The 21,952-nt window shown below is 41.9% G+C and overlaps 1 protein-coding gene and 1 non-coding gene across 2 annotated transcripts in view; one reads left to right on the plus strand and one right to left on the minus strand.

Moving 5' to 3' along the window:
* The window catches only part of HECW1 (HECT, C2 and WW domain containing E3 ubiquitin protein ligase 1), a 327,850-nt gene that overhangs the window by 148,697 nt on the left and 157,201 nt on the right, over positions 1–21,952 (plus strand). Inside the window, exon 6 of the mRNA XM_029589548.1 lies at positions 3,842–3,984. Within this exon, the coding sequence (XP_029445408.1) occupies positions 3,842–3,984 (143 nt within the window). The remainder of the gene's footprint in view (positions 1–3,841; positions 3,985–21,952) is intronic.
* LOC115086414 lies at positions 9,340–9,506 on the minus strand. The gene has a single exon (XR_003855286.1). It is a non-coding gene; the product is annotated as a U1 spliceosomal RNA (small nuclear RNA).

The raw sequence follows: 21,952 nt of genomic DNA on the forward strand, positions 1-21,952 counted from the left end.
TAACAACTCAATAATATTAAGATGCAGATAGCAATCCCAGGATTGAGATGGGGGCTTTCCAGTCTTTTGCACCAAGAGTCACATGTATGACTACCTACCAATTGGTGAGGGATTGTATGTGTGCATGCATTGCAAAGAGTCAATATTGCTTTAGAAGCAATGTTTACAACACTAAGGCATTTCATCTAATTTGCAAGCAGAACTTTGCTTGGCAATTAAAAAGCTTGATATAGTAAACTTTTGTTTCCCATAGACACAGAATGGAAAAAGGTCATCATAAAGCCTCTAATACTTAACATTAGTACTAGAGCTTACTCCACAATAGATAGTGCTGGTAATATTCTTTGTCATATCTATTAAGGTGCCTAATAAAAATGTTCATTTTTTTTAATGTAAAACCCTACATCCCTTATAAAATCCCTTATAAAATCCTACATCCCTGACTACACATGCAATTATAAAATGAAGCAAATTTGGTTAAACTGGTTTATCGGTAAATTTGAAAAGTGAAGTTGGAGTTGTCTAGGTTTCTATTACTGTCATTAGCTGCTAAGGACTTTATTCAAGAGTTTGCCAGCCTTTATTCGTTTCATAACTAGCCAGCAGGCTAGTGTTACAGGGTGTGGATAGAGAATAAGAGAGAGATACTAATGAATGAGAGTAAAGCGTAAAGAAAAACAGCACAGAAGTTCAAATGTTCTTGTATTCCCCTTTCCCTACCTACTCTTCAGATGTAGTGTTTCAGATGGTAAAACTTACCAATGAGAATCAGAATTAATTGCTTTCATGGACTGGTCTGCCACAGGGCAGCTACTCTAAGAGGCGTCTGTTGAATTGGTTTGTCTGGCTAAATCTGGGACTTAAGACAAGCCATAGGCTTTGAAATTCCCGCTGGACTGAATGTCCTAAATTTATCCAGCTTAAGTGATAAGCCAGATGAATTTAACCAGTTAACATGTGGACACTCCAGTTTGGGCCAAACTTAACCAGATACGTTAGCTGAATAACACCGTTTTCAGCATTATCCAGCTAACTTATCCAGATAAGTTTGGTTGTGCCGTGAGGCAGTCCTATTTAGCTAGATAACACTTCTCCAGCTAACTTTAAGATAACTGAGTATATTTAGCAGGGCAGCCACATCACTGATTATCTGGTATAAGTTAGCCAAATAAGTTTATCTGGCTATCTTCACTGAACTCTCTGCAGCAATATCAGCAATTAATAAATATCGCCTTTTGGCTAAGATCAGGTATAGCACTTAAGTTAAAAGGGTCTATGCCAGGCAAATTCTCATTGCATAAGTATTTTGCCATATGCAAGTTCAGCTGACAAAACTATTCATTTCAATATGCTGTGTTTCTTTCACGTGGCAATAGTCCTATATACAATAAGAGGTAGCGTGCATAACAATTAATACAGGATAGCATTACTTGATGAGTTATTTACTTAAAAGATTTCTAGCCCACAATTTCCATTGTTCAAGACGGGGATAAATTCAGTGGTTATAGGTTTTTGGCAAATCTTTATGAGATATGTAGATATAAGGAGAGCTTGCTGCATAGTTACTTTAGGTTGTCTGCAGGGTCTGTATGGTTAGCAAATAGAGATGTGAAAAAATTCTCGCGAAGCTTAAGGTTACCTTGTAAAATGCCGATGTGTGAAAAAAAATCAGCCCAACCACTAACAGACCAGATCGCCCAGTCTGTTGATTCATATTTCTGTAGGATAGGGTAATCAAACTTCAGAGGAAAAAAGGGTGAGAATCCCTAACCGACCTGGCTTGAGTATATTTTTTAACGGGATCTAAAGGGGGTAGATAAGCCTAGCATGCTGTTTGGCACAGATTTCAATTTTTGCAGAAGACATATGGCTATACATATTACACTAAAAAAACCATCATTGTAAAGTTGTTTATGTTACAAAATCACTTGTTTTCATATTGCTGATCAAAATAAAGTGATTGTTATTAACCATATGTGGTCCCCCCTCCAATCTCTCCCCTATAAATTTTGTTTTTAGTGTCCTATCCATACCAAATTTTCAGTGCATGTCAGGGGTGTCTGAGGGGATCCTAATGGGTATTTTCTTGGGATCCTCATCTATGTGCAGATACACGTGCATTTCAGAAAACAGACTCCATTCGTTTTACATGGAACTTCCTGTCAATTTCTTATTGCGTTAAAATGCTTAGATACAGAAACCGTAGGCACATTAACACAGGCAAACAGAGTGGCCTACCCTCCTTTCCTTTGTTGTAGGTATTGATCAAGCTCCTCAGCAGGTTGGGGGTAAAAGGGGGAAGGCAGGAGGATGGGGGGGGGGGGGGGGAGGCATTGGTGTAAGCTATTATTCAAAATAGAGACCGAATGGATTTTTTCCTTTGAGCACTGTATTTCCTAAAGAAATGAAAAAGGCATATTAATAACATTTTTTGTAATAATTGTTTTTAAGATTGATCACTCTTAATTTGATTTTGATTGGTTGACATTCTATATTTATGTAGTGTCTAATATTGGTTGTTCGGCCCCTAAAAAGAATAATGCAAAATTCATGTCAGTGTTTCCTGTTGGTCCAGGTTGCATATAGGACTCCTTTACTGTCAAAAGCTTTTTTCAGCATAAAACAGAATTTTAAATAATTTTTCCGGTAGTGTGCCAGTTTGTACTGCGCTTGGCTTTGTTTGGCACTGTCTGTTTATACTCTTCCATTGCATGAATAATAGTAGCTGCTTACTTTGTTTTCATGTTTTGATCCCACTGACAATCACTCTGGCATATTTTGGGATAACTAGAAGCAATAAAGACAAGTCATTTGAATCAGTTCTGATTTTGTGAAGAGTTGATAAAATTGTCGTTTTGCCATCTCAAACCAAGGCCATATGCTCCCATTTTACACCTCTCTGAGATTAGGGCTCTGATATTGGGTAAACATCCTGAATACACACTAGCATGCACTTGAGGAAAGATATTAATGTGCTGCTCCCAGTCATAAAGTGGGGCTTGATAAATAAAACCAAAGTTGCAAAAATGTGAGAGTTCATTATGGAAGCAATTTTCAAAACTATGCAGGTAATTGCAAACTTTGCAGGTACTTTTCTCTACAGACTTTGCACCAGTTCTCAAAGGGGAAAGTATGCAAATATCTTCCCTTTTGAAAATTGTCCTGGGAAAAAAGTATCTACAGAGGTCTCCACCTACTTTTTCTACAGATGATATTTCTCTGAAAAGCAAAGTACAACATTTCTAAAATATAAAATTCCGTGAATAGTTGCCTCCTCCGACCTAATCCTGCCTCTCGTCGGCCTACTTTTTCTGCAGGTAAAAATGCACACACTGTTGATCCCCCATACCTATTTGTATTGAAGGAAATGCAATTTTTAGACAGCAGAATTAGGCCCAGATTTACTAAGGCTTTTTTCCCATTCTGCATCTATAGGGGGAAAAAAACCAACTTAGTAAATAAGGCCCTGAGCCAGGTAACTGGCTTTTGAAAATTGCCACCCATGAGTTTGTACAAAAAAATTACATTACAACTTTGGTTTAAGAAATTAGGAATTATAGGGAACATTTCCCCCTATCTGGCATGCCCCTGCCCCAATATTCTCAGAAAAGCCCCTGGGGTAACAGCCCATCTCGCCCCACCTTCTCTATGGCCCTACTAGGATGGATATAAGGTTCAAAAACTGGAAAAAGGGCAGTTTTAAATATACTTTCAATCTCTCGTTTTCCTTGTAACCTCTCCAGTTGCAGGAGTGTTATGCAATGGGCAGTATTGTAGCTTTGGAATTACTCAGTCACCGACTCTCGCTCAGTTTGAGTATCTTCTTCTTGTCTCTTGACAGCTGTTCAGCTTTGTTTCCCTTCCTACGGATGTGCTGGAAATAGAAGTGAAGGACAAGTTTGCGAAGAGCCGCCCTATCATCAAGCGCTTCTTGGGAAAGCTGTCCATGCCAGTGCAGCGACTGCTAGAGAGGCACGCCATAGGGTAAATCTACCATGTGCACCCCCTTCCAAGACCCTCTTCCCTTTCTGAAAACACAGTGCATGCTCGAAGTCATATCCCATTCCTTGCAAACTGCAAAATGCACTTGCCATCTGACATGAAGAATACTGCAACTGCACCCATAGTTTATGAAAAGGAAGTATAAACTGTCACAAGATCTCAGCCAAACGGAGATGTGACTTGGCCCAGCATTTGTTTTACCTTTTAACCAGAGTATGTCTACAGTGAGCTCAATCAGTCGCACTGGGGCTTAGAAAAACTTGCAATCAAAAGTTGTTTGCCAGTTTGGGGAAATAAAATAATCACAACTCAGAGGCACCACTTATCTTGAGAAAATTGAATAAACCCCCTTCACATGTCCTATTTATGCTGTTGCATGCTGATAATACTCGAATGTTTTATGACTGTCCTGGTATAATCCGCACTAGACTATTATCTGATAGGAAGCTGCGGAATATCAGTCTGACTTCTAAATCTAAATTTATTTATTTACTCATTATTTATTTATTTATTATGATTTATTGGTTACTCTTTTGAAGAGATTCACCTAAAGCAGTATATAGCAAATTAAACTGGACATAGGTAAAACAGATTAGATTAAGATGATAAGATAATGATCGTACAATGTCAGCACGGTGCGCGTTTGTACATCAGCCTTACACATTAATATGCAGGATATACAGCAGCAATGAACAAACAAGCAGAGAGGACAAATGAAGATCGAACATATAAATAGACAGAAGAGTAGAACAATGGTGTTTATAATAACTAAAGTGAGCAAGCAATGGTCAATTGTTAGGATGTGTGATGAATAATTTACATATACAATTTGGGAAGTATTCAGTTGATCTCAGTCAAGATGCATACAACTAGCTGAGCGGTCACATCACCTATTAACAGCCTGGCAAAAGAGCCAAGCTTTCACCTTCTTCCTGAAGTAGAAGTAGTCTTGAGGTAGGCATTCCAGAGAGTGGAAGCTGCTCCCAAGAAGGTTTGCTCGTGGGTGTTGGATTGCTTGATTGCTTCTGGCAAAGCTACCATTAGGGATGCTCCTTGGGAGGACCTTAAAGCTCATGACGGGGCATAAAGCATGTTCATCACGTAATCTGCCCTGATTCCTAAAAGGGTTTTGAAGATCGGAGAAGGAGTTTTAAATTTGGCCTCGTATGGCATAGGTAGCCAGTGACGTTTATGCACAAAAAAGGTGTAATGTGATTAGCAGTTTTGCTCTGGCATTCTGAATTAATTGGAGCTAGTGCAGACTCCGAGTGGTCAGACCATTATACAGTGTTTTACAGTAATTCAGCCATGACATTATTATGACATGGATTACTGAAAACATATTCACCCTCTCGATGTATGCAGTGAATTTATGTCATTGTTGCAAATGATAAAAGCAGCTTTTAAAAGTTGCTGGAATTCAAGGTAGCATAGAAGATCTCAAGGCTCCTGACCTGTGAGATTTTGACATCAGGAGCTTGAGCGCTCACATTTTGAACACACAGGAACTTCATTTCCCTTGTAATCAGACAGAGGCTTGGATTTATCAAAATGCAGTAAGTACCACATGCAATAGCAAAGGTGTGTGTTTATGCTAATATAGCATTTATTGCAATAATTACCTGTGTGAAGAGCTAAGTTAGCACAAATTGCAATACCATTTTCAGATTCTGCAATAAGTGCCAGATCTGTTGTATTTCCTATGAGAGGAAGAGAGAGAGGGGGGGGGGGGGGGGGGGGGGGGGGGGGGAGAGAGAGAGACAGAGAGAGAGTGTGACCATAATGTCATGGCCCATAGGTAGGTATTTGTATCCCTATGGTGGGCCAACCTAGTAACTCGAGGTGGGGTTTAGGTAAGAGTGTAGGGGGTTAGGGGCCACTTTGACATTCTACGTGACACCTACGAACAGAACAGTGGTCTCTTGTGAAGATTTGATGGCCTTTGGAGTGAGGAAACTCATTCCAAGATGAGCTTTGGGCAAGGTTCTCTCAACCTAGCTTGATGGACTCAGTCCATCAAGCTAGGTTGATGGACTCAGTCCATCAAGCCTCAACCTTGATGGACTGAGTCCATCAAGCTAGGTTGAGAGAACCTTGCCCAAAGCTCATCTTGGAATGAGTTTCCTCACTCCAAAGGCCATCAAATCTTCACAAGAGACCACTGTTCTGTTCGTAGGTGTCACGTAGAATGTCAAAGTGGCCCCTAACCCCCTACACTCTTACCTAAACCCCACCTCGAGTTACTAGGTGGGCCTCCCATAGGGATACAAATACCTACCTATGGGCCATGATATTATGGCCAAGTGCTCTCTCTCTCTCTCTCTCTCTCTCTCTCTCTCTCTCTCTCTCTCTCTCTCTCTCTCTCTCCCCCCCCTGAAATAGGATGTACAGGAGACATCACAAAGGGTGATGAAACCTTATCACACAGCCTAATGCAATCCAAAGAGGTGTAGTTAAAATCAGTGTTATAGCTCTTTGCAGACAGGCTAACCCAGCCCTAACTCTTCCTATTTGCACCATACGATATGGTGCTATCGCATGCGATAAGCCCTTAACACCTTATGCATTTTGATAAATGACCTCCAGAGTTTGTTACGTTTTACCCACTTTTGAATCACCGTGAGACATGCAGTCTGCTTGCTCATACAGTAGCTCTTGGGTAAGTCTGTTTTATGCGAATCAGTAGCCACACATGTAGATAGACGGAATCAGCTGAGCTAGTGTCTTTAGGTAAATATTAAACAGAAAAGGTGACAGAATAGATTTCTGTGATACCCCATAGGTCAAGACCACAGTGAAGATGAGATGCCATCAAACTCTATGTACTGTTGCCTGTCTGACAGATAATATCCAAAACCAGGCTAGTACTAAGCCAGTAAAACCTGCCTCTGCTAACCATGATAGCATAATATTATGATCAACAATGTCAAATGCAACTGAGATATCCAGCAGCACTAACATGGAGGTGAATCCCCTTTCCCGATTCCTATGGAAATCATCCAGCAGGGAGATGAAAACTGTCTCTGTTCTGGGTCTCAACTCTGAATGACTTGGATTCAGCCCCTTCTAGCCAAGAACTGATTTGGGTGCACACTGCCTGTCCTACAATTTTCTCCAGAAATGGGATGTTTGAAACAGGTTGGAAATTTTCTAGCTTATCCTTATCAACATTAATCTTATTCATCAGCAGGGGATGCATCACATCCCTTTTTAGTGCTATTGGTAGCAGCCCATCTGTGAAAGAGGTCACAGTTTTGGTGGCGCTTTCTATGAGGCCCCTGCATTCCAGTTTCACCAACTCTGATAGGCAGGAGTCGAAGGAGCAGGATGTAGGCTGCAAAACACCCAGGATCCTGAGATCCTACTCAGTTACTCGAATGAATGAATCCCCAAACGAAGGGGCTAGGTTTGTATTCTCAGGGTTAGCTGATGGGAAATTCAGAGGGACCTCTTTTAGTTCCTGATGAAGTCCTTTGATTTTGTTGGCAAAATAGGCAGCAAAGTCATTACTGATCATTTGTGAGTGGGCAGCCTGAACCTGTTGTGGAGGATGTAATAGGCCATTTACTAATTTGAATAGCTAGCTGCTTGTTTGAGTTTGCAGCCTGTTCAATACATTGGGAGAAGTATTGTTTTTTGGCGGCTGCTATGGCTTAGCAATATGTTGTCGTCAGTGTTGTGTTTTATGTGGTCCTGTGGATTATATAGTATGGGTTTGATGTTGGTATTGATTTTAGGATGTTTCATGTTTATTTAATCTAGGGAAAGACAAGATTATGAAGTGTATTTGACTTTATAGTAGGATAATAGAGGGATAAAAGAGGGATAATAGAGGGATAAAAGAGGGATAATAAATAAAGCTTTGAATAGAGTTTCATTAACACCGCCGGGCTCTCTGAATCCAGCAGTAATGGGGGCGAAGCAGGGGGGCGGTCCTGCGATCGCTGCCAGCGTTGCGCCAAATAACTACACCATAAAAAGTGTAGTTAATCGGCATGAAAATGATAGCGAAAAGGATGCGTACCTTTCGCCATCTGAGAAATCTTCGCAGAGTCGGCCCTGACTCCTCCTCTTCCGGGGCCGACTCCGCCCCGAGCTAGCTATTGCACACGTGCGCTAGCTATCTAGCTAGGCTAAAAGATGTTAAAAATAGTTCTCTCCAGTTCCTAGGATGGAAACTGGGAAGGAAATAATGTAAATCTTGCCTATAAGAGGTTATATTAAATTGTAGAACATATATGGCAAATAAGGACAACAAAATAGAACAGTAATATAGATTCACTCACAATAACAAACGAAGGCCTGGATTCACTAACACTGCCCGGCTCTCTGAATGCCGCGGAAATGGGGGGCAGAGGGGGCGAAGCAGGGGGCGGTCCTGTGATAGCCGGCAGCGATCGCACCTCCGCGGTGCGATCGCTGCCGGCGATGCATCAAATAACTACACCATAAGGGGGATATTTTCTAAAGCTATCGCATGATAGGTAGCTCGGGGCGGAGTCGGCCCTGGAAGAGGAGGAGTCGGGGCGGCACCAGGGCCGACACTCTGCGAAGACTTCTCAGATGGCGAAAGGTACGCATCCTTTTCACTGTCATTTTCGCACCGAAAAACTACACCTTTTATGGTGTAGTTATTTGGCGCGACACCGGCAGCGATCGCATCGTGGAGGTGCGATCGCTGCCGGCTATCACAGGACCGCCCCCCTGCCATTACCGCGGGATTCAGAGAGCCCGGCGGTGTTAGTGAATCCAGGCCTTAGTTTGTTATTGTGAGTGAATCTATATTACTGTTCTATTTTGTTGTCCTTATTTGCCATATATGTTCTACAATTTAATATAACCTCTTATAGGCAAGATTTACATTATTTCCTTCCCAGTTTCCATCCTAGGAACTGGAGAGAACTATTTTTAACATTTTTCAGCCTTGACTATCATAAATAATGCAGTCAAATTTCCCACACATGGAGCAATCACCGGTGTCCACAATGGTGAAGCCTTAGCCCTGGGAGCATCACTTTTACTATTATGAACAATGTTCCTTACCAGGTGAGTATAAAGAAAAAAAAAAAACAAGTGCCAGGACCACCTTTAAAAATCTACCCCAAACATTTGGTGGGCAGGGTTAGAGAGCCATCTGGGTCAGGCTGTTTCCTGACTCCATTGCCAGAGCCAGTCTGTCCATCATGCAGCTCCTGACCTTCAAGGGAGACGATAAGCAGGTGGAGTGGCCCATGATTCATGGACTGCTACATACTTTTCCAGGGTCATTCTGGGATCAGAGCTGGATGATGTCTGCCAAGAGGAGAAAAAAGAATCTGCTTTTAAGCACAAAAAATACAGGGGAAGGAACAAACACAGTCCCCTACTACCATAGGTTATGCAATCAAGTTTCCTGCATGTGGGGAAATCACAGGTGTTGGCACAAACCAAGTGTAATAGTCAAGCCTCAGCCCTGAGAGTGCCATTTATAGGATCATGGTCAATCCCTACTGCAAGGTAAGTCTGAAAAAGATCCACTTTCATTGGGTTAGCCCTGAGGTTCAGGTGGTAGGAGTTGTGCATTGGCATACAGAATGTCACCAAAGCATAATTCCAGGCCCACTGGCACAGAAGAAGAGCCTCCAAAGCTGGAGAGCTCCATCTCTACATGGTAAATATGAAAAAGATCCAATCAATTTGGGCCAGCCCAGAGGCAAGTGCTGTCCATGTGCAGAAGGTCACAGTTTCCAATCTCAGGTCAACTAAAAGAAAATAAGAGCCAGTAGAGCTGGGGAGCTTTATTTTTAGGATCATTTAGGAATTTATATAGTGCCTAAACCAGACAAATTATATACAGAAGGTATTTGCAATTGTAGGGAGACCCCCAAAAACTATGGTGCACTCTGCTGGAATCGAGTCATGTTACAAGAGGCTTTGGATAGGGGAGACCCAGGGTATTCATGCTTTCCTTGTTAAAAAAAAAAAAAAAGTTGTATAGCTCTGTTGATGTGATACTTCTTAAAAATCACTGGATGGCATTTTATGTGTGTGAGCATTATATTAATGCAATTAAGTTGATGTTGGGCAAATGGCATTATTGTTACTTTATAGTCTTGGGCTGTTGTGCACGTTTAGCAGGATCTATAAAAATTTGGTATTTCGGCAGGGTTTTGCCCTTTCTGTCCTGGCCATTCTAGAAGTGGGTTGGGGGTTTCGGGACCTCCAGGTATGTGATCTACTGTGCTAGCCAGCCTGAAGCCTGGTGGGTCTAGGGACCCTCCTAGTAGGGAGTGGGACCCTGCAAGGGCTCATCTTCTCAAGGGAAGAGGCGCGAGGCCAGAAAGAAGGAGAGTTTTCCTCTTCCTCCTCCTCCTCTCCTCCTGAGGAGCTTTAGCAGAGTGGTGAAATGGAGAGGCCACAACCCAGGAGTGGGAGGAGTTCGAGACAAGGAATACCCCAGCGCGTCCCTTCATGAGCAGTGATCCAGAGAAACCGCACCAGGAGAAAGGGGAATTAGAAATGGTAAAGGAGGTCAAGAACTACAGAAGTGTGAGTAACCTGTGTATTTGGGAATTGCATTTGGTCCCAATTGGATTTGAATGTTGATATGGGTATGCTAATAGGGCACACCTGTCCCTAACAGGCTTGGGTTCTTTGGTACTAAATAAGCAAATTGTCAAGATATACATCTGCCATCCTGGTTGGTTCAAAAAAAAATGTGCAAGGAAGGTATAACATAGGAGGAATTATATCATTATGTTCCTTACCAATTTGGGATATCTTGTATAATGCTAACTGTAAGAAACCCATGTCGAGGGCCAGTGCAAGAGTATTTGGCACCCTAGGTGAACCTTTAGTTATGCACTCCGCTTCCCCAATGTACCTCCAGCACAGCACTCCCTCTTACCAGCAGCAGGCTTCCAACACAGTTTTCTCTCTTTTGGTGGTATTGGCTTTAGCACAGTATCCCTCTGAGCCTCAAGCTGGTGGGATTTTTGCCATCCCCAAAATTTTGGTGGTCTAGGCAGCTGCCTAGTTTGCCTAATGGAAGCACCTGCCCTGCCGATGAGTTTCTGATTTATTCAGCACTCAAGTATAACCATGCTTCACTTTCCTGTTTATAGTTTACTGTCTGGTTAATCCAGAGAATAAAGTTAGTAATGTTGAATTGTCTATCACATTTTTTTCCAGCCAGCATTAAGTTGAAGCAGAGAGCCTAGAGTTCATAGAGGGGAGTTGAGGGGTATCCTCCCTATCCAGTCAGTGAAAGATGAAAATGGAGTCAACCATCTAATCCTGCTGTCACCACACAGGTCCACGTCACCACCTGCATGAACGTATATGGAACCCACCAAACAAATAATAGAGAAATCCCATTCCATCATTTTATATACCCCAACCTGTGTTTACACAATCTAAGTGGGTACCAGAGGCAAAAGAAGATAAAGTGGCTTGCACCAGGTCACAGAGCTACAGTGTCAGTGGTAGAAGCAGGACTTAAAACTAAGACCACTGCATTTACCACTAGGCTATCTCATTCCTATACACTATCAGCTTCATAACACTATTCTTCACCCTCATTATTTATATTCTGATATCCAGAATCTCTCTTCTGACATCACCAACATCTGAAATTGGTCAGGGAAAATGCATTTATTCACAGAAAAGGTGCCACATGCATGTAATAGCCTCCCAGGGGAGACAGTAATAACAAAAAAAGGTAACTGAATTCAAGAAGGCATGGGATAAGCACAGAGGATTTCTTGTTGTGAAGAAGTGAAGAGAAAGCCAGAGATCCACTCTACAACTATGGCATTGCACCAGGACTGAAAATGGGCAGCCTGCATGGGTCTTATAGTTCCCATATGCTGTTATATTCAATGAACCCAATATTCAAAGACATCCATTAACCTAAGTTATCCGGATATAACTTATCCAGATATCTTAGAAAGGATAGTCAGCAGCACGTCTATGCTGCTTAATGTAACTGGGTAAGTTCTAGTGAGCCAGATTAGTTATATCTGGATAACTTTAGACCTGCTATTGAGCAGGTCTAACTTGTTCAGTTAACTTAACCAGATAAGGCTGAATATAGCCACTTATCCAGCTAAGATAACCGGTTAAGTTACCCTGCCTCTATCCACCCATTGCCCACCCCCAAGCTATCCAGCTACTGTATCTACTTAGTCAAATAAATACATGCGGCTAAGTACTGGCCACTAAACATAGCTGGATATTCAGCAGCTGCCAGTTAGCTGGATACGTCCCTATTTATCCACCAGCAGTAGTGCTAAATATTGGCCTCCCCATTTCTGTGCAGTCAGCACATTTCTGTTATCTTGATTCAAGCAGAGGACAAAATGCTAAAAATGTATCCCTATACTTCAGTTCTCATATTGCCTCATTTAAATATGCTCCAAATCACATACACAGCACTAATCCATTGGAAGAAATGATAACACATAACACTCTCAAGCTACTGCTGTAAAACCCTACAGAAATCTATCAGGATCTCAATCAAATCTCTTATATCTGCAGACTTGCAGAGAAATAGAAACCTAATTAGACAAAACCAAAGCAAGCGGGAAACAAACAACGGGCCCTATTTACTAAGCATTTTTCCCATAGATGCAAAATGGGAGAAATCCTTTAGTAAATAACTCCCATTATTTGATAATTAGGCTAGAACCGTGGAAACTATTTAGGTTTTTCTCAAGGACAAATCAAAAAGCACACTATAAAGAAAACATAAATAGTACTGCAATCACACAAAAATATTCTCAATGCAGATTTAGAAAAAGGATGCCTATTAATATGAGAGCTATCTACTGCAGAATGGATGTGTCAGGAGCAGGAGTTCATGGTAACCAAGAAACCACTTAGAGAGAGAGAGAGAGATAAAGTACTGTATGAACTTCCAACTTCTCAAGAATGATCTGTTATAACTTTCTAGAAAGCAGGACCTAGGTTAGCTCTCAGGATCTAGGAGCACTGCTACTGGCTAGTATCATGCTCAAGTACAAAAAGGACATGAAATCCTGCAAGACCACCATCATCCCAGGAAAATGGAAATCTTGGTCCATGAGGTGACTTCATATTTCCTTCAGGCCTACAGGAAATACTCTATAACCACCGAAAATCAAGGACGTAGTAGATCTAGCATTAAGTCCAGACTGCTTTCGTTTGCATTGATGTGGCACATGGAGGAACTCAGACATAAATGGAGAGATGTGAGGTCACATGTGGTCCATAAGGCAGCCAGGATGAAGCACCATATTGAGGCACTGAAGGGAGACACATCTTCTGGAACAACTAACGTCCCCAAGAGGAGATGGACACTGGGCATAACATTTCTGAAATGATTTTCCAGGGCCTGAAAGCAGGATTCTACTTTCACCTCAGTAACAGACAAACTTTATTATGACAAGATATAGCTCTATTTTAATAATCATTTGCAAGAATCATGCCAAGGCTACATGCAATGTTTATAGTACTGGTGATGAGGAATTTACACAGCAAATATTTTCATTTTGGTTCAATCTTTTGTTTCATCTTTGTTTCTTCTTCTTTGCATCATTTCATTTGGTTTTTTTTTATGCAAGTGAAATTTGCATGCATAAAATATAATTTTATGCATGTAGAATGTACACAAACTACTGAAACAATTGAAAATAAATGCACATCTCTCATGACTATATAACATGTTATTGGGAGAGACATCAGATACAGACAGAATGCTTTACAGACAGAATGCTATAGGAAAGAACTGTATAGCAAAACACGTAATATGTTCAATATTCTCATAATCATAGCTAATGTAATGGAATTTACTGTGGCCCTCTTTCTATGCAAATGGAACACCATTCCTAGGACTCAAGCCAGCCTCCACTTCCTTCCCCATAACCTTCATTTTTCTTCAGAGATCCACAGGACACCCTGCAGGAATCTTTATTGAAGGAAGAAGTCATTCCAGCTATGACTAAATCCAGAACATTGTGTATACTAGATATGAAGATGGATGAAGGAACACCAGATGAAAGCTAATGCCCAATAGTAAAGAAGAATATGAATAGCTGATAGGGTAATGTATATATTACATGAAGCACTGACAAGGCCCTACTATACTTTTAAATTAGGAATCTTCTGATAAAGGGAATTCAGTAGGCATGTGGTCACTTAGGAGTGACAGACAGGTCCATCGCCTGAAGTGTAGGTGAATGAGGAAGGCTATAATTGCTGACTCAGTAAGTCACTATGAGGAGTTCTTTGGAAGTGTTTTTTAGAGTTCTAAGGCGTGAGGAGCTCAATAATAGTTGCTGGTGAGAGGCAGACAGATAGATCAATGCAATAAAGGTCGATCAACCTAGCGCACAGGTTTATGCATGGTTGGATGCGTGTTTTGGATGTGCTAGACTAGCACCTGATGCAATAAGGAGATTAGCACGTCCAAAATACACTCCCAAACGAGTAGACAAAAGTGCTCATTATATGTAAATTCCATGTAGATGAGGCTATTAGCTATTACTCCCAATGCAGAAAATTGCTGGGTGCCTAATGTGCACTTTTTAACACGGCAAATTTAACTCCAGCCCCGGACCTGGCATTAAATCAATCTGCTTGTCAAGGGCTCAGGAGAAATTTAAAAAATAGTGTCCTGTGTAGTTCCTACTTGTATTCTCAAACACCTAACTGCATAATATAGATGCACAATAGACACGCTCCAGGCTGATTTCGCCCCTTCCTAATGTGCGTATCTATTGGGTGTTCAGAAATTGACCTGAAGCGGGATAAAACAGATGCTCGTATTGAGCGCCCTTTGCAATTCTGGTTGCACAGCCACGTCTCCTGGGCGCCCGATGCATTTGAGTGCTAGGGGCACATAATTCTTCCCTAATGCGTCCTTTTTAATGCAGCGGCTCATTAAAATATAGCATCAGGCGCCCAGGAAACGTGGCTGAGCGCGCATTAGGAAAATGAGTGCTCCATATGAGCGCCCGTTTTAACAGGCGTCTTATTGCATCATCCCCAGAGATTGTGGCTCTCACTGGGAGAAGATATCTTCTGGGAGAACTAGGATGGAGCCCCAAAGTCCTGCCTTAATACTCAAATGATTTGAAGATTTGTTTTTGTCTTTTCTGACTGTGCTGAAATTATTCCTGGATAAAGTCTGGGTCTATTTTTGTACTCTGGACTTTGTCTATTTTTGTGCATGCTGAACTTTTGATTTATTCAGTAAACACTATTTTTTTTTGGTTTGGAATACACCACCACCATATGTCTGCGGATTTGTTTGGAGTGTGATCCCCTGGGCCTTATAGGTGAATCCTGTGCCTAATTTCTGGTATTAGTACTCAGAATACTGGGATTCCTTGACGCATGGCAACAATCTTTAATCACGTTGCCTAGAGAGCAACAGAAGTCCATTAATCTGTCAGAGTGAGCGTAGGTCTGACAAGTAATAAATGCTTGAATGTAAAAGCTGAGGATATTGCTGACCCTAAGAGATCGTCTTTTCTCCAGGGAAGGCAATGCTTTTTCTTTACACACTAGCAAAACTGTAGTTCATGCAGGCATTTGCATTTAAAACATGGGAATTAAACTTAAATTTTTTTAATTTTGTATGCTTCAAAATACTTGTGTAATGACCCACTGGGGTTCATTATCAATAGTGTCCTTGGTTTAACTCCTTTAGCTAGGGACAGAGAGGTGGAGATTATGGGGGGGGGGGGGGCATCATTTGATACAGTCCCTCCTTTTGAGGTTGCTGGGATGGCCGTCCGCCTGGTAAGGAAATAAAAGCAGCTTGCAGCAGTGCAAGGGGAAGCAGTGCTTTTGAGTTGTGGAGTTAGGAGGACCTGCAGGAGGTTTTTCTTTCATTGGACCTACTTGGAGGACTCGGGCACAATCCTGCCTGTGTCCCTGAGAAAGGTCGGGGATCTGATCTTCCAGTCCACTCACTGGCTGATAGATTTTGAATCCCGAGTTATTTTAGGTTTTTGCATTTTTCTTGGCAAGAAACCTGCGAGACCCCTGGGTGCTGCCTGAAGAGAGGTCACAGGGAAACCTTTTCCGGGGGGGGGGGGGGGGGGGCCCAGAATAGGGAAGACCTGCCTCCCTGCGGCCTACTGCAAAGAACTTCTGGTGTTTTGGATTCAGTTCTGGGAAAAGACTTTTGTTGGAAAAGCCGGGAGGAGGAATTTTGCTGCCACCTTCCCACCCTGACAGAAGAAACATCATAAACTCTGTCTTCCTGAGTGGATCCCTGTCATCTAGAGATCGTAAGAGAGAGGGACTGAGACATCTGGAGAACGGTGAGGAAGATCAAACTGAGTCTAAGGACCTCCATTTGGAGTCTTTATCCCAGGGGAGAGAGGACTTGGGACTCTGTGCATAGACTATTTTTATCATTTTTGCCAGCGTTGGAGGGGTTGTCCTGCCCACACAAGGATATTCTGGCCACTTGGGAACCTCATTTACCCAAGCCCTGGTGGGTGAGTGTATCTCTTCTCCTGATAGTAAGAGACCTTTGCACAGACAGAGGAAGGACTCCGAGCAGCACAGATCAAATCTGTGATGCTACAAACTGAACTGTGCCATTTGCTCGTCTGATTCGCCCCCCAGTAAAGTTTACTTTTGGACACTCCAATCTGAGTCTCCTGCGTGGCACTTTCAGCGCTCACAGCATTAAAAGAGTTACACCTCTCCCAGGGAAAAGAGTTGTACAGTCACCCCTGCCATTTAGGGTCTTGAAGGAGAAATACTTTCCTCCCATCAGCAAAGAACTCAGGCCCTGGGGAAAGCGACTTATGAAAGAGCTAGTTATGAGTGTATACAGCCTCAAGAATTACACATTTATTTTCTGGCTCTGTTAGTGTTAAGTCAGCACCCTGAGAAGGAGTTATACTGCCTACTCCAAATCTTTCTGTTGCAGTTAAAGGAAATGGCTCATAAACTTCAGAGCTGAAATTTGTAAACCTGTGTTTTAGGATGCTTGAGTATCTCGATAATTTTCTGGTGCTTATGTAGCCTCCTCTTCAGTTTAGAGCTGGAATGCAGGGGCCACATTGACCCAGGCCTCTCACACTTCTCTTCATTCAACACATGTAGGTCACTGTGGTGCTGGGGTTCCACTGATGGAGAGGAGGGCAAGCTTCCAAGAACCTAGGTGTATAGGTGGGAATCCACTCCACAACTGTCTCTCAATTCTCTCAGACTCACTTCTTGTCAACTTGGAAAGAGGCAAACAGGACACTTGGATAGGTGATCAAATAATACATTTACTGTAAATTTAAAAAAATAAGATCCACTCAAAATAGTAAAAATCACAAGGATGCAAAGAATAAAAACTCCAAGTGCTACAAACTCTCTTTCTCCATCTTCAGTATCTGAGTCACTCTCCCTACCCAGTGATGGGAAATATAGAAAAATCTCTTCTCCAAAGTAGATAGTGAGGTGGTGGTGGAAAAAAAATCCCTCCTATTCAAGGTAAAAAAAAAAAAATCTTCTCAACAGCCAGGTCCTACCCTTGGGCAACTCAGTCTCCACAGTTAACTGAATGCAGAGCAAATGTAGCTTCCTGTCCCAATCCCCTCAAGCAGGGGGGTTTGCCCTCCTGAGCTGGGAGAGGACCATGAAAACAACTCTTTTTAAAGACAAAACTTATCTCTTTTCTCTCCTTTTTGCTCTAGGTAGTACCCTATAGGTCCATAAGGGCTCTATCCAGGTTACTATCCTTGAGCCTTCCCAAATCTGCAGGCCATAGGTCTTACTGAGATCCACCAGAAAAAACTCCTTGTGTGTCAAAAATAAAACCTATGGTCAACAATACCTTAAATATGCACCAACCAGTTCAGAAAGAGGAGCTTGACCAATCCCAGGATAAAAGTCCTGCAGAAGATATAATGCACTGTAGAATCTCCATGGCTAGAAATTCCATATGTGATGGGGAAGAGTATAGTGTAGGGGTATAGTACCATCTGCCTGGCCCCGATGAAGAGACAGATAGTGAAATGCTAACAGAAAATTAGGAAAGCTAACAAATTAGGCAACACAATAAAAATTACCTCAATAATCATTGGGTAATTTCATCGGGACTTATTAAGGAGTTCAAGTTTCTGTTACATCCATCACTGCTCGATGCCCTCACTCTGCCTTCTTTACCTCTGTGGCGACTCCCTCCGGGTCTGATGGATGGTTAGCTGCCACGGCGTCTTCTTGCAAACACACAACTTGGGAAAAAGAAGGGGCTCACACAAAGGATATCTTCAACATAACAGAATTTTTTATTTCTGGGGTTTTCAGCAGTCAGAAGTGAATGACATTAAAATTCATTGATGAAATCAGGGTTCACAGGCTCTTACAGCATTAATTAGAAGCAACAACAAGAGAATATTCTTCTTCCAAAAAATAGATGAGTTTTTAATTCTCACATCCTTCCCAAAATTCTTCTCGGTTATAGTCCCATCTGAGCAGTTCACCTTGTTTGCTAAAAGTGTCCACAAGGATGTTTTGGTCCCTATTCCTCCAAAGTTGTCACCAGACACAATCCAGGAGCCCAGTAATGATTCAGTGATCCTCCCTGGCTCAGCCTCACGGACTGAGTAAACCAGCTGCCTGCCAAGGAACTGTGAAGCTCCCAACTCAACTCTCAGAACTTGGCAGCATGAAGAAAAGAAAAAACTCTTGCCCACTATGAACACTTCCTTATATTGACCCAAAAAATACTCCCCCTGGTGGATCTCTCTTACAACAGTCTCTTAAAGAAATATACCAATTCCCCTTAATAAACCTCTGCTACGATGACTCATCACCATTACACACAAACAGAGGTTAAGTGACATCCCTTAACTTTTTAAAGGTCCATTTCTACTGGCCAAGACATATTTGAGGGGCCCCTCACATTTGATTCAGTCTTTTACTCAGGAGGGTGTTAGGGAAATATCAATTCCAGAAATGGTCTTTGAGGGCGATGATTCAGAAGAACAGATTCAAAGGTTTTTTTATCAACAGCTCTGGGACGAAAAATAGACACAGCTGATTACCAGAATATTTTTCTACCATAGGGAATATTAAACTAATGGACATAGAGCTCATGAGTGAGTAATATCTGGCATATCAATGAGGTTAAAACTAGAGGTTCCTGGAGCTGAGAAAGTTCAAATTGTTCTTTTTGCTGCTATCAAGTTTTGGGATCTGTGAGAACACAATTTAAAAAAAAATAGAGTAGATAACATATCCAGCTAAATTAAGCCAGATAAGTTATGCTGCCTATCCCTGATTAACGTTATCCGGCTACTTTTAGCTGGATAACTTTAAACTTAACCAGCTAGCTTTTGCATATCGCTGGTTAGCTTTACAGTTATCCAGTCTCATGCGGTCAGATAACTTTAGCTTTAGCCAGCTGTATTCAAAAGAATATAGCCAGTTCAGTAGCGCTGCAGTTTTTGAAAAAAGAAGCTCACAGACCAAGTGGCCCTATCACTGCCCCTCCCACCCAAGCTCTAAATCATGGGGCCTGCTGGGCGAGACTTCAGACCCCCCTGCAAACCCTTCTCACAGGATGTAAAGTGGCACGAGGGGGTCTGGGCCCAGCCTCCCCCCTCCCCCTGCCCACTCCCCCCCCCCTGTTCACCTTAATGTAGACCAAATTAGCCTTTTAGTGCCTCCCTCCCTCTCTCCCTCCTCCCACTGCAACCCTAACCTAACCCTAAGATTTCAGAGAATTATGTGAATGCGTTTTCTGAAGAGCTGTAGTGAAACCAGAACAGTAAGAGCCCTCTGGGCCTGGATCTATGTCTGATAACTTTATGGGTGCTCTTAGGGCTTCAGAGTCTCCAAACAAAACACCTACTCTTAACAGAAAACATGGGGTGACCTGCACGGAGCAGCAGTTACTTCCCTTAACAGAATGGATGGGGGCAATCTGGAAGGAGCAGCAGTTTTATTTATTTATTTATTTGCTTATTTATTTTAAATTATTTATATACCACTGTTACACTGTTTGGGGGTCAAAGCGGTTTATGTAATAAACTAACATACATAATTTAAAAGGTATGAAATAACATTAAAAACAAGAGTATAAATAAACATACAACGAGCTCAGACTATTGACAAACTAATGGAAAAACCATAAACAAAATGACTGTGCTGAAAAGAGGTGATAATGGGGACGATGCTTATTTTAAGTGCCGAAAGGGGGTGTATTGGAAGCCAAACTTAAAAGGCAGAAGTAGCATCAAATGCACTCATAAAAAGAAAAGTTTTAAGATTAGTCTTTATGGTTAGTAATCTGCCTCAAATTGTCAGGGATTGCGTTGCAGATTTGGGGGTCAGCAACAGAAAAGGCGCGTCTTCTGGTGATATCTAATCTGGCTACTCTAATTGTGGGGATTTGCAGTAAGCTTTTATGCATGGATCGTAAATTCCTATTGGGTTGATAGATTCAAAACTGAGTACAAAGCCATGTAGAAGAGTCATTATATATCAGGTTATGTATGGAGAGGATTTTATATCTTATTCTGTAATGAATAGGTAACCAGTGTAAAGAGTATAGAATAGGAGAAATATGATCCCTTCGAGAAGTGCCAGTCAGAATACGAGCTGCAGAATTTTGTACCAGTTGTAAGGGGCGGTTAGCATTATCATGTAATCCGATCAGGAGTGCATTACAGTAGTCAAGACCACTGAAGATTAAAGATTGTAATATTGTGCGAAAGTCGTCTGGATACAGTAAAGGGCGAAGACTTTTCAGCATAAGGAGTTTGAAAAAGGAGTTTCTTACAATATTGGAAATGTGATGAGACATAGGCTAGAGTTCAGTATAACACCTAAATTCCGCGCTTTGGACATTATTGGAATTAAGGTACCATCTAAGTTACTATCATAAGCAAATTGCTGGGTAGACTAGATGACCATTTGGTCTTTCTCTGCCATCATTACTATGTTACTGTTTTACCAAAGGTAATATGAAGATGATCATGTAAGAATTATCTGCCATCACATGGGAATCTCAGCACTAATCTCAACCAAGGGAGAAGGGTGAAATTGCTGGGAGGCTAGAATCAGAATGTTGACCTGGAATAAGCTCATTTACTGTGCACAGGGACAACAAGCCAACCACTTTTCAGATTCTAAATCTTGCTGTGAGGCTGGGTCTGGGTTTTTATTTGATTGAAGTCTGTGCAATATAAACTTAGCTACTTTGTGAAGCCTGTGGAATGGACTGAGCAAAGCTATTTTTTTCTTCCTGTAAATAATCAGATTGTGTTGAAACCACACTTGGAACCAGTGGTCTGAAACCATTACAACAGCCTGTTACAGATAAACACTGGAGGCAGTCATCCACAGAGGGGTCTAGTCAATTCAGATCCATGTACAGAACATCTCCGGTAGTCCACTACAACTGACGTTCGGCCATTGATTACTTTGAATCCAGTAACTCAGGAAGGCTTTAAAACCCATACACCCAAGAAGAGGTTACAACAAAATAAATAAAGATTCATTTTAGATGCGACCTTTAGCTAGGCCCGAATTTCCAATTAGGCAGAATAGGCACTTGCATAATGGAGCCACAGTGAAAGGGGTACCGCCTCTTCTATCCTAGCATTCCTCTCTCCAAAGGAACCCTCAGCCTGAGTGGCAACATCCTATCAGACCTGTCCCCTTAAAGGCACAGGAACTCATGAGTCAAAAGAATTTGGAGAACTGTATAATGAAATTACTGCTGGCCTGCCCCTATGCCTTTAAGGGGCTGGATCCAGCAGGATGCTGTCATTCAGTGCTTGGGAGAATGGATCACCAAGATGGTGTTACCAACAGAAATCAACATAAAGGCTGAGCCGGTGGCTCAGTGGCAAGTGCACACCATCATGCAGAAGATATAGGTTAAATTCCTTGGCTTGTCTTTTGAAGGGGGTGCCAAGCCAGAAAGAGGGTGGAGATCATACCGCCGCCACAGTGTCAGTGCAGCGGT

This window comes from Rhinatrema bivittatum, chromosome 2 (assembly GCF_901001135.1).
Source record: "Rhinatrema bivittatum chromosome 2, aRhiBiv1.1, whole genome shotgun sequence".
Classification (NCBI taxonomy): Eukaryota; Metazoa; Chordata; class Amphibia; order Gymnophiona; family Rhinatrematidae; genus Rhinatrema; species Rhinatrema bivittatum.